The sequence below is a fragment of the Notolepis coatsorum genome (genome assembly GCF_963971535.1).
Source record: "Notolepis coatsorum genome assembly, chromosome: 20".
Lineage (NCBI taxonomy): Eukaryota > Metazoa > Chordata > Actinopteri > Aulopiformes > Paralepididae > Notolepis > Notolepis coatsorum.
The window spans coordinates 5,623,153-5,637,065 of NC_140184.1; the positions used below are offsets into that span (position 1 = coordinate 5,623,153).

A 13,913-nucleotide genomic window follows, 5' to 3' on the forward strand; every position below is an offset into this window, starting at 1 on the left:
ACAGAGAGGTTCTACAGAGAGGTTCTACAGAGAGAGGTTCTACAGAGAGAGAGGTTCTACAGAGAGAGAGGTTCTACAGAGAGGTTCTACAGAGAGGTTCTACAGAGAGGTTCTACAGAGAGGTTCTACAGAGAGGTTCTACAGAGAGGTTCTACAGAGAGAGAGGTTCTACAGAGAGGTTCTACAGAGAGAGAGGTTCTACAGAGAGGTTCTACAGAGAGGTTCTACAGAGAGGTTCTACAGAGAGGAGGTTCTACAGAGAGGTTCTACAGAGGGTGAGTGGACGTGGAGCGGTGTCTCACCTCGTCTCTGCACATGAGGTACGTGTGGTGCTTGTAATGTTGCAGCGAGTGGTAGAGAGAGAACCACTGGGTTTTCTGCTGGTCCACCGTGTACTCCTTCAAAACAGAACAGGGACACGTTAAAATAAAAATGTAAACTTCATCAACATATCCAACACATCCAAGTTCATCATTGAGGTCAACACCCTCCTTATCTATCTTTAGAAAGCAACTAAAAGGCCATTTAATTTCATCATAAATCATCAAATTATTAAGTTAGTCCCGTGTAACAGCGTTAGCTATATGGCTGGTTCTTTTGTTCTCTTTTTCTTCATTATATATTTTTCATGTTATTCTCCTCTCCTTTGCCTTCTTGTACTTTTTTTCCTTGTTATTGGCTCTCGTTGCTGTGTTTTGAACATGATATCTATCCATGTCTCTATCTTCCATTTTTTTTCCGTTATAGTGTTTGCCTTATGTCTCTGATCTTGGTTTGAGGTTTTTTTCTTGACCATGTTTACATGTATTTTGTTCATATTTGATTATGGACATTGATGGGACGGGAGTGGAACTTTGTACAAGCCCTTTGGGCTTCGTTCACTCCTAGCACTGTTTTTAAATAATGTGCTAAATAAATAAACTAAACACATAACACATTAGTCGATCAGAAGATAATCTCAGAATTAGAGGGTTTCATACATTATATTCAGTATATATTAATTCTGAGCATATTTATTGTAATGTATAATATAACTGATAGGGCATACAGACCCTCATCTGCACCTTTGATTACACTGCCTACGTGCTCATATTATGCTTTTTTTTTTTTTTTTTTTACTTTTTCTACTGTACTATAATTGTATTGCCATTACCCTGCCCATACCTGTACCCCCCCCCCCCCCCCCCCCCATGCTGCTATGATCCCCAAATTTCCCCAAGGGGATCAATAAAGGAATATCTTATCTTATCAAGACACACAAACTGGTTGCATTGTGCCCTCTACTGGACAAATACGGCAACTGCATACTTGCTATAAAAAAAAGTTGACTATGTAATGTCATCAAACAGAGCTACCTCTAGGCCAAGAAGATGACAACATGGTACTGCGTGTACAGTTTTAGTTTGTGTCTGATGTGTGTATTGGGTTTCAGTGGGGAGAGGAGAGGGGTTGCCACTGCTGACCAGACCTCAGGCTCCAACAACAAGAGATACTGGATTCTAAACTCCAACCCACACATCAGACCAAAACAACAAACGTCAACAAAGTGCAGTACCAAGCCAGGATCGTTTGCCTAGAGGTTAAGAGAGGTTAACATTAAGAGATTCTAACTATACTCCAAAAGCATGGGTGTAAAATACTTGAGTAATTGTACTTCGTTATAATACTTAAGTACTGTTTTGGGGGATTTGTACTTTACTCGAGTATTATTAGGTTTGTATACTTGTACTTTTACTCAATTACATTTCAGAGAAAACAAACATAAAAATGCAGACCTACAAAGTAGAGGTCTGCACGGGCCTGAAATTTCGGCCTCAGCCCGGCCCAAGCCTGTAGCATTCAGGCCCGGCCCTACCCTAGCCCGACAAGTTAAGTCATTATTCGGCCCTAGCCCGACTTAAACCAGAGGCCAATATTACGATGTGATGACAGATATTGCCACGGAATAAAAAAAAGTTTTTCCTTTAACTTTTTAGTAAAAGTACATTTAAAAGTAGAAACTTTTTTACTTTTACTCAAGTGTGTTTTTAGCCAGATACTCTGACTTTTACTTGAGTACGATTTTGAGACGGTATACTTTCACTTCCCGGTAAGTATAATTTCTGGGTACTTTTTACACCCCTGTCCAAAACTCAATCTGACCAGCAGATCTCTATGTGCGGTCCTCTTATCCTGCACCAATCGATTGCAATAAGGAACTGCACTATAATTTCCTGTTATCCAATTTCCTATCGGTCCAAATATAACAACCCTGATTATAAGACGTCCCTTCTTTGTCAAGACTCATTTTTGGGGGGAAATACTTTTTTGAAGAAAATAATTTCTCTCAATCTCCTGGAAGTGGCCAATTTTGCAAACCATGGCAAGCTTTTCTCATGGACATCTTCTACACACTCGCATCATATTTCTCGGCTGCTCGACAGCTGTTTGATGCACTTTGCGCTGCGTTAACACATCGGTTGCCAACAACGAGATTTCTCATTATTTAATCGTTATTTCTTTTATTAGCGATATCCATTCATTTTTCATCCGTCCAGCCTGACATTATCATTGGGAATGGCTCTGAGCTCGAAAAGGGCAAATACCGCCCCCTATCGTCTCCCGGATGGTAATGCACACCATTGGATTGGATTGAGTGAAAAAGTGCATCAGAGAAAAACTCCGGTCCAGGGTTTTCCCATCTCTGGCAAGCAGTGTCGTGTTACCAGATTCACTGGCAAGGCTGGGAGCAGCTTGGATTATGCGTTTTGGACTATAACGTTGGATCAATAAACGCGATCAATATTTGGAATGGCAATCAGGAATTGGATTCATCTTTTTGCAGAACATCTGATCTGAGGTAAGGAATCTGTGTGTGGGTGGCGTTAGGCGCTGAGCGCGGCACGAATAAATTATTTTTCAGCTCGCTTTTGTATCGTGCATAAGAACACAAATACTCTCGATAATCTAGCGTTTATTTGAAAACGATTCATAAATCAGCCGGAAAATGACAAAGTGTTTTGTGTATTCCAGTAAATGGCTATTTTCGCAGAATTTCTCTGAAATTACTAGAACTCTCCTAAACTATACTTGTATTCAAAACGGTATAAAACGGAAATGTACTGATGAAAAAACAATCCGTTTCGTACATGTTGACTGCAAGCAAGTCATTGATAAGCGACGGGTGTATTAGACACATAGCCATAATTTAAGATATAGTTTATGCGTTCGCAAATGTGCTCGTCCTCCCATTGATTAACGTGGTGGCATCCAAGCGATAAATCGTCATATACGGCTGGCAACCAATGTGTTAAGGCAGAATGACCTATTGCCTAAATCTCAGAGTGAAGGAACGCAGCGTGATAAGAGAGCTGGCACTCCACGTCCAGAGATCCTTCCGTCTCAGTGCGCAGAGAGCGGGTATCCAAGGTGATCCGCAGGTGTGTATGCGAGGTGTGTGTTTTCTTTTGCACGCATCACTGCAGGCTGTGTGTGTGTGTGTGTGTGCGTGTGTGTGTGTGTGTGAGAGAGGGAGGGGCAGATGTTCGCTTGGGGAACATCTGTTGTAGTGAATGTATAATGACATTTAAAACAGGGTTCCCATAGACATTGAAATTCAAGGACTTTTCCAAGCACTTTTTCATTTTAAAAGGGCATTTAAAAGGATACAATTCACTTTTAAATGCAGTTGTTTTATAGAAAAAAATGTGATCCAACATTTATGGCTTAAAAAAAAAACAATTTCCGACAATTAGTTACACTTTAAATAAAAGAAAATTCAATTTCTCAGTTTCACAGCGCTTTTCCACTGCATGGTACCTACTCGAGTCTACTCTACTCAACCTTTTCGATTTTCCATTACCGAAATTTGCGGATTGGTACCTGGTACTTTTTTTAGTACCTGCTCTGTCGAGATTCCAAACGGATAGAACAGGGACTAAAAAGTGACCTGAAACACTGATTGGTCAGAAGAGAGAATCATCACTACGTGATCATTGCGCTACACGGGGGGCGTCGTGCACCAAAACTCAAACCCGCCATCTTTAAATAGCCTCGCGACTACTAAACATTAGCATTAGCATTATTTGTTTGCAGCGAGAACAAAGTGTAATAAAAAAAATATATACATTCACAGTATATTCTGCCTCATTTATTGATTAAATAAAACCACACAATTTACCACCAAGAACAAAGAGTTTAATCTCAGAAAAAGATTGCACATTTTGTTAGCTTATGTGCTTATGTGACTGGGATTTCCCATTATAACCGTTAGCATTGCGGCTAGCGTATATTAGCTAATAAGGCACAGGTTTCATAGCTAGCTTCGAAATCCTCTATTGTCTGTGTGTGTCGCATTGGAGACGACGTCACAGTGCTGCAGTGGACAACGAATCAAGTACCAGGTACCAAAAGCGAGTCGAGTCGAGTAGGTACTAGGGGTGGGACGATACATCGATCTAATTATCAATGATCTAATACTATAGGATCGATGCAACGTAAAAAGATCGGTTCATATCGACGCTCTTATTTTGAAAATCCCGTGGCAAGTAGGGCTGTCCCCGACTAAGGATTTGGATGGTCGACTATGATTGGCCAAAATTTGCCGTTAGTCGACTATTGGTCGACTTAAAAAAAATTATTTTATTTTTTCATTCCATTTGGGCTGTGGAGGGTGCTTAATGTCTGAAGGAGTCGACTGAAGGCTTCTTGTCCTCTGCAAAAGCATGCAATTGGTCCACAGATGGATACATCTTGATATTTGTCTAGTCTAGTGTGTTCATTAGATGGGTGAAATCCTCTTTCAGTGCCTCTGTGCCTGTTTTCGTAGGCAGTTAGCCTCTGGTATGTGTGCCATTAGCGTTAGCCACGCTTCTAGGCCTCTTTTCCTTTGGAAAAAAAAAATAAAAAATTATTATTATTGTTTTTTTTTAAATATATTCGACTAAGAGGTTGGCCAGTCGACTACGGCTCCTTTCGACCGATTAGTCGACTAATCGACGAATAGGGGTCAGCCCTAGTGGCAAGTCTCATTTACCGAGCACAGCTCCGGCAGCTGATTTCGCGCGAGATCATCACATGAGACAGAAAACAAAACCACCTGGCAGCAACAACAGCACGCGTGTTGTTGCAGGATGTAGTAGAATATAGACACTAAATTAGAATAGAAATACAGTGCAATAGAATATGTAACAGGGCTGTGTAATTGTGCAAAAAATATGAACAGTGTCATGTTCAGATGCTCACAGTTTTGAGTCTATGCAAATATACGGTCCAGGGAGGGTGCGTTAATGTAACCAATTTGCGACAGATGCTCATGTTGGGCTGGATGAGGTTAAAATGAACATCGCAAATTGAAAATATGTAGAGGCTGTTGAACTGAAGTATCAGCTGAAATGTTTTCAGTTGCAATAAAGACCTTTCCGATTCTAATTCTGATTCAAACGACTTCAATTTACAAGAGGTTTAGTTAGAGGTTTAGTTTGTGAAGTTCTTCGGTTCATGATTTCTTAAAGGTTCTCTGAACAGGGTAAATCTGCATTTTGCTATGATGCCTCTCAAGTAATCAATTACAACATGTACAACTTGATTGAGAAAGGTTGGATATCAAAGTTTTAAACTCTGCAACAGAGAGGAGAATCTCAAGCTATCAAGAGTTCATTCCATGATAGCTCTTGTTATTGTTATGAGTGTATATCCTGTGTGATTTTATATGCATTTAACTATAACTCTGTATGTTTTGCTTAACTCTGAATGTCTGAGGGAAACCTCAGTTTCAGTGTTAATTTCGTCAGCTATTTTTTATTTTAGTTTTAGTCTTAGTCATGTCTCAAATGCTCTTTTTCGTTTTCATCATATTTAGTCACCTTTATCTATTTTTCGTTTAGTCTCGATTTAGTCTTTTGTTTAGTCTCGCCACTATTTAATGTGTTCTATTGTGGTGGATCAATATAAATCACCCACGGAACGATGTGTTGGGGATAAGGGTTCCGCACGGACAATATTGTTTGTTATTTTCCTGTCGGCAAACTAGTTACTGTTAGCTAGCAAGTAAACAGTGTTGACGTTGAAATTGATGTTTAATAAACGTTTAGCATTGTCTTTCGACACCCCGCCTCCAAATCCTATTCTTTGGCGCTACACTATGTTATTATTGATGCTAACGTTGTTAGGTGGAGTTAAAATTTTATTAACAGATTGCAGAATTGGTACAATACAGTACGGCTCAATACACACAATTGTTAAGGGGATGCAGACCAGAGAAAGACTTTCATCTTGTTTACATCAGGGTCCCCCATTTTTTATTCACAATGAATTGTAAGTAAGGGTGCAATTAGCACCGTGCAATCCATTCTTTGTGGATCCCGCCCTCTGTGTCGTCGTTTTTAGTCAACGACATTGCATGAATAATTTAGTCACGTTAGTGTCACATGATCTCCATTAACGTGACGTCTCGTCATCGTCGGGGGGGAAAAGCTTCGTCGACGACCATATATAGTCATCATTTTTGTTTAAATAGAGGTGTGATGGTGGTCTCACCAGGGAAACCTCAGTTTAAATAAAGGTGTGATGGTGGTCTCACCAGGGAAACCTCAGTTTAAATAAAGGTGTGATGGTGGTCTCACCAGGGAAACCTCAGTTTAAATAAAGGTGTGATGGTGGTCTCACCAGGGAAACCTCAGTTTAAATAGAGGTGTGATGGTGGTCTCACCAGGGAAACCTCAGTTTAAATAAAGGTGTGATGGTGGTCTCACCAGGGAAACCTCAGTTTAAATAGAGGTGTGATGGTGGTCTCACCAGGGAAACCTCAGTTTAAATAAAGGTGTGATGGTGGTCTCACCAGGGAAACCTCAGTTTAAATAAAGGTGTGATGGTGGTCTCACCAGGGAAACCTCAGTTTAAATAAAGGTGTGATGGTGGTCTCACCAGGGAAACCTCAGTTTAAATAGAGGTGTGATGGTGGTCTCACCAGGGAAACCTCAGTTTAAATAGAGGTGTGATGGTGGTCTCACCAGGCTCAGTTTAAATAAAGGTGTGATGGTGGTCTCACTCAGTTTAAATAGAGGTGTGATGGTGGTCTCACTCAGTTTAAATAGAGGTGTGATGGTGGTCTCACCACTCAGTTTAAATAGAGGTGTGATGGTGGTCTCACCAGGGAAACCTCAGTTTAAATAGAGGTGTGATGGTGGTCTCACCACTCAGTTTAAATAGAGGTGTGATGGTGGTCTCACCAGGGAAACCTCAGTTTAAATAGAGGTGTGATGGTGGTCTCACCACTCAGTTTAAATAGAGGTGTGATGGTGGTCTCACTCAGTTTAAATAGAGGTGTGATGGTGGTCTCACCAGGGAAACCTCAGTTTAAATAAAGGTGTGATGGTGGTCTCACCAGGGAAACCTCAGTTTAAATAGAGGTGTGATGGTGGTCTCACCAGGGAAACCTCAGTTTAAATAGAGGTGTGATGGTGGTCTCACCAGGGAAACCTCAGTTTAAATAGAGGTGTGATGGTGGTCTCACCAGGGAAACCTCAGTTTAAATAAAGGTGTGATGGTGGTCTCACCAGGGAAACCTCAGTTTAAATAAAGGTGTGATGGTGGTCTCACCAGGGAAACCTCAGTTTAAATAGAGGTGTGATGGTGGTCTCACTCAGTTTAAATAGAGGTGTGATGGTGGTCTCACTCAGTTTAAATAGAGGTGTGATGGTGGTCTCACTCAGTTTAAATAGAGGTGTGATGGTGGTCTCACTCAGTTTAAATAGAGGTGTGATGGTGGTCTCACCAGGGGCACTTTGCTGGGCAGCTTGCATGGCTTCATGGTCTTCTTGTTGTAGGCCTTCCCACTGAGGCGGACCTTGAAGGCCGGCGTCTCACCGTCCTTCTTCAGCTCCGTCACCACGGAGATCTCCGGGAAGCTGTCCATGGCCGTCTGGAGACACACACAATAGAATAAAAGTACTTTATTGATCCCGAGGGTACTAATCAAGCACAGGAAAAAAGGTATGTTATGTTATAGCATAATAGCAATAAGTAATATATTTACAAAGATGTACAATGTGTACGTATTACAAATAAGTACATAATATTACATGTTAAAACCCCTGCTGGTGAGTGAACCTGGGGCACTCGCATGGGACGTAAGAAGCCTAACCCTAACAATAACCCTAACCAGGTGAACAGAACGACAACAGGTGTCGTCCACCGTTTTTTTTATATTAAAATATATTTTGTTTTTAAGAATTTAAGAAAGGATCACAAGTGTATTTTTGATTTGTTGTAAACAAAGACAGAAAATAAACTTCATTCATTCATTTAATAAACTGTATGCCTCACTGTCACTGTGTGGAAGAGACTGGGATCATACTTTTGTGCAACAAGGCAACATCAGGCTTAGACTTAAAACATTACTTTCCTAACTTAGTGAAACTAAATGTAACAAATTAACACATGGATATAAATGTACTGAATGGTTATTTCTTATTTTATTTATTATAAAAAAAAAGAAAAGAATCCGATATATATATTTTTTTTACCGATACCCGATCCAGCTATTTTACTGATATCGGCGGCCGATACCGATATGCAATATGCAATAGACCAAATGCATAGTGATCTTGCGTGGTTGAAAGTAGAGGACAGATCGACACGCAGCCCACTGTACTAATTAAGGAGTGACGTCTTAAACACACCGACGTCCTCCAGTTACCTTCCTACAACATCAGCTGTCTGAGTCCATTATACACCTTCAGCTACAAAGAAAGAAACACATCTGCGGAGTTGTCCACACTTAATGAATAAATCATCACACATTAGACACGTAACATTATACTGCCGTCCCCGAGTAGCTTCACAAGGTGCCGACCACTAGGGTCGGGTACCGAATTAACCTCTTAAGCCTGAGCGGTCCGGAACCGGTACGAGATTGATACCACGCCATAAATTCATCTCTACAGAATGTATGAATTAAATAAAAAATTCAAATGTAGCCAATAGTAAAGACCCTAACCACTAACCCGGTCAAAGTGTATATTTTCAGCACTACGTTTGTTTACCAATGATTTTAACTGTTATTGGTGAAATATGGGTTTATAGAAATCTCAGGGCATCGAGTCGGAAAAAGGCGCTTATAGACCCGAGGATTTGGCGCAACCTAACTTGAGTGTAGTCTTTTGAGAGAAGAGCCCCAGGGCTTTCAAATAAAAATAATAAAAACTACACTTCCCAGCTCACGCCAGCCCCTGTCAATCATCTGACTTCTAGCGTGACTTTTTTATTTATCTTATTTTTCTGGATCATATCCCACAAACCTGAACGTTATTGCCGTAAAAAAATTCTCTACCTTTCTGTGAACGGCTAGTAAAAAACGGTGTTGCAATCTGATGAAAAATGGCGGAGAAATGTACATATACATTTATAAAAAACTGTACTTACAGTAGATTTCATTCACGGTTTTTGCTGCACTGCCTGGTTACTAAATCCAGATTGAATTCTGCCATTGGAAAGGGGAAATTTGTCCCGATCATAGATGTGCGACTTGGCCATAATAAGGTAATTTATAGGCCTGTGATATTCTATAATCATATTTCAAATTGTGTCCAGATGGCAGAATTCAGTCTCTACAAAATCTCCTGTTTACATGCAAATGGGCCTTGTAGAAGTGGAGCAATCTTCCATTTACTTAGGTATGTATTTTTAGGCGGATTTTCAGAAAATATGGCTAGGGTTTAAGAGGTTATGCCATAATTATAGAAATTATAACTAATAAAGGCTTGCAATATATCAATTTGTGTGTAATGAATCAATAATATATTTTTGAATTGAATTACCGAAATAAATGTATTGAGCTGCACCTGTATATATATTACTGTCCCATCTCTTTGGAAAGACCAGACGAGGTCAGAGGAGTTTGATGATATTTGACGATGGACAGATAATGTTTATATTTAAACATTTAAAAACACAACATATGATCATGCGATTTACAACCATAAATGACAAAATGTTCTAAATAAATAACAACGTTGTATGTAGTGTGTTGAGAAGTTTGGCCTCATTTTTTACAACTGAAATTACATTTGTTATTACAGAGAGAGTCAAGTACCGAAAAAGGGGTACCGTTGGGTAACGATACGGAATTCCCGGGAACTGGTACCGGTACCGGTTCAAATGTGCACGGAACCCAACCCTACCTACAACAGACGTGTCAACACGGAGCGAGGGCAAAGACGGCCCACCTTTAGGAGCGGTCCCATGTGGAGTTTATGCAGCAGGCATTTCCTGTTGTCCGCGATCATCCCGTCCACCCTCTTCATGTGAGGCAGCAGCAACTCATCTGGAACCAGACAGGAGAACACGTCACGAGGGGCTCAACTCACCTGCTCTCCTCTTCAGATGAACCTCCTTCACTGTCCTTTACATTTAGTCATTTAGCTTTTATCCAAAGTGACTTACAAGTTCTGAACAACAGGTCAGCGGGAAGGGTACAACTCTCTCAGCGGAGTAACAATGTTCATCCAACAGTGTTGAAGTTGAGCGATACATTCTTGAGTGCATAGTAGTAAAGACATATTAGCAGAGTAGTAATATATAGTAATATAGTATATATATATATATATATATATATATATATATATACCGTAATTCCTCTAATAGTAACCCCGGCTTGTATTTGTTTCAACTGTAGCCCAGCCTTGTATTAGGAGGAGGCCTGTATAAGAGGGAGGCCTATATTTCAAATTTTCAAACGGATCATAATGAATAAATCAACATTTTGTGTCAGTTTGAACCCAGTAAAATGTACTGGGTTCATTTATTGAAACCAAGTACTGTATGAAATAGTAAACAGTGCAATTACAGGTGGTCACTGGTCATTTCAACGTTTTCAAAGTGAAATCAAGTAACTAGCTCAGTATGCAGCTCAGTATATTAGTAACCCGGCTTGTATTAGGAGGCCGGCTTATAATTGCTTAGCTCAAGAGCACACCCGGCCATTAATAGAGACCCGGCTTGTATTTGAGACCCAGTTACTATTAGAGGAATTACGATATATATATATATATATAATATAGTAGTAAAAATACTATAGTATATATATAATATAGGCAAGGAAGATTATTTAGTAGCACAGTGCTTGATATAGTAAAAGACAGTATGAAGGTTAGTTCTTTTTTTATTTCAGATATTGATTGAAGAAGTGTGTTTTTAGTCGACAGCGGAAAATGGTCTGGTTTCAGATGTCCCGACTGTGGTGGGAAGTTTGTTCCCCCATTGTGGAGCGAGGACAGAGAATAGCCTGCTTCTCTTTGATGACCCCCCCCAGGAGCTCGGACAGGAGTGTAGGAGGATAGATAGATGTGCACTGTACATCCACTGTACATCCTCCTACCACTACACTGTGAACTGAACGTGCAACACTGTTAGTCTGTCACTCGTGCCTTAGTTTCATACTTTATTTATCTTTTTAAGAATCTTTATTTTAGCATTAAACTTAGTCTTAATGTTTTTTATTGTAGTTCAAGTCTATATTTAGTGATTCTGTGTGAAGAAGGGGGGGGACTAGCAAAGTAAGACTTGCATTGTATGGTGTAACTTCCATTTGTTTAACGGTCTGATGACAAATTAATATCTTGAATCTTGAATCCTCTTCTGTCGTTTGTCTACTCTCTGTCGTTTGTCTACTCTCTGTCGTTTGTCTACTCTCTGTAGGCGACGGTTAAAGAGTGGAGTCCCGCACCGCTCTCCCTCTCCAGGGCGGTTAAAGAGTCCCGCACCGCTCTCCCTCTCCAGGGCGGTTAAAGAGTCCCTCACCGCTCTCCCTCTCCAGGGCGGTTAAAGAGTCCCGCACCGCTCTCCCTCTCCAGGGCGGTTAAAGAGTCCCTCACCGCTCTCCCTCTCCAGGGCGGTTAAAGAGTCCCGCACCGCTCTCCCTCTCCAGGGCGGTTAAAGAGTCCCTCTCCGCTCTGCCTCTCCAGGGCGGTCTACTCTACTCTACTCTCTGTAGGTTAAAGAGTGGAGTGCCTCACCGCTCTCCCTCTCCAGGGCGGTCATCACATCCTCATCCAGGGCAATGCTGATGAGCAGCTCCACGAAGCTCTTGAACGTGTCCTTCATAGTGCGAGTGTTGAGGAACCGTGAGGCGAACGGCAGCGGGGTGGTGAACTCTGGACGAGAGAGAGAGAGAGGGGTGCATGTGAGGAGAGAGAGGAGAGAAGAGTATATGAGAGAGAGGGAAGGAGAGAGAGACAGAGAGGAGAAGAGAGAGAGGGGTGTATGTGAGGAGAAAGGGAGAGAAGGTGAGATTAGAGTATGTGAGGAGAGAGAGGGGGAGGAGAGAGAGAGGAGATAGGAGTGTATGTGAGGAGAGAGAGAGAGAAAGAGAAGGAGAGAGAAGAGTATGTGAGGAGAGATAGAAGGAGAGAGAGAGGAGAGTATGTGAGGAGAGAGATAGAAGGAGAGAGAGGAGAAACTTTATGAACAGATTGCAGAATGAGTACAATACAGTACGGCTCAATACACACAATTGTTAAGGGGATGCAGACCAGAGAAAGACTTTCGTCTTGTTTACATCAGGGTCCCCCATTTTCAATTCATAGTGACATTTATGACATACACAACATACAGATATATATATCATGACATTTATGACACAAATCGATCTCTAAACAATGTTTGTATGTCTCCGCAATGGTATGATTCTGGCCTGGTAGTTTAAGCCACCGTTCGACGCAGTTTCTATATCTATGTGTCTGTGTCTGTGTCAGATCTTGTACACGTTCTTTCTGAACGGACGTGAGATGCATAGAACATTGTTTAGAAACCTTTTTGCGAACTTTAGGTGTTTTTTGTCCATTTTCGTCCGTAACGTTACTCTGTGGATGTCATTTGTTGTCGCCCGATGGCCGTATCCTCGCAACAAAGAGAGCTGCTATTGGTCGAGCGCAAGATACGTGACCGAACTCGCACCAATCGACCAAGTATCCATTTGCGAGGAAAGATCTAGTCCCGACTTTAAAATTATGATTGCGCAAAACGGGCAGGGTTGTAAATGGAGACCTTTTTATTCCTAAATCTACATCTTTAGCCCAGAGTGAAAATTGTGTAGTCCGCCGAGGTGGGAACGAGAATCGTTTTCTAGCCACTTTTGCACTATATAGTATTGTATATTAGTACACTGCACAGTATTGTATATTATATGGTAACTCAGTTAAGTCTATTCTGCATCGAACATTGTACATATGTCTATACTGAACACTGTGACCTCATTTTTTTTTTTACTTCTAATTTACATGCTATACTATGTTATTTTATTTCATACTTATCTTGTCTTGCACAGTCTCTGGAGCGTAACAGTAAGAAGCATTTTGTATAAAAGTATTCTGTACTTCTGTATGACAACTATTAAAGAAACTTGAAACTTCTCAGCCTTCACCGTACAGCCTATATGTGGATTTTATGGTGGTTTTTTATTTGGATCTATTGTGATGTTTCTTCTCGACTTGGAAAGCCCATGGGGGCAATTCCATGTGATTTCAGGCTATACATTTGATTTGATTTGATTTAGTATAAACAGATATTATACAACGGGTAGCTCAAATCAAGCAATCTGATTCGGAATGGGATTCCCAGTTAAACTGGGTATCAACCCCAGTCCTGACGCAGCCATTCAATCTCCGAAAACGTTGGAGCAAATTTCCAAACCGGTGTTATTTGGACGAACTGACTACATATTGGGAATCTAAATGGGTACATTCTCGGCTGAGAAAATATTAAAGAAGAAAAACGACGTTCTGACGTTTCTAGTTTCCTGGTTATTTTCTGTACATTTCCTTAATAAATAGACTGCATTTATATAGCAGCTTTTATCCAAAGCGCTTTACGATTTGTTCCTCACATTCACTCACACACCCGACGGCAGATCGTGAGCAATTAGGGGTTAAGTTTCT

At 40.8% G+C, this 13,913-nt stretch overlaps 1 protein-coding gene across 1 annotated transcript in view; it reads right to left on the reverse strand.

Moving 5' to 3' along the window:
- Positions 1–13,913, reverse strand: part of qser1 (glutamine and serine rich 1) — a 63,865-nt gene that overhangs the window by 7,063 nt on the left and 42,889 nt on the right. The window contains exons 9-12 of the mRNA XM_084337614.1: positions 11,994–12,131; positions 10,206–10,303; positions 7,754–7,900; positions 303–398 (exon numbers count right to left, since the gene is read on the reverse strand). Of these exons, the coding sequence (XP_084193740.1) occupies positions 303–398; positions 7,754–7,900; positions 10,206–10,303; positions 11,994–12,131 (479 nt within the window). The remainder of the gene's footprint in view (positions 1–302; positions 399–7,753; positions 7,901–10,205; positions 10,304–11,993; positions 12,132–13,913) is intronic.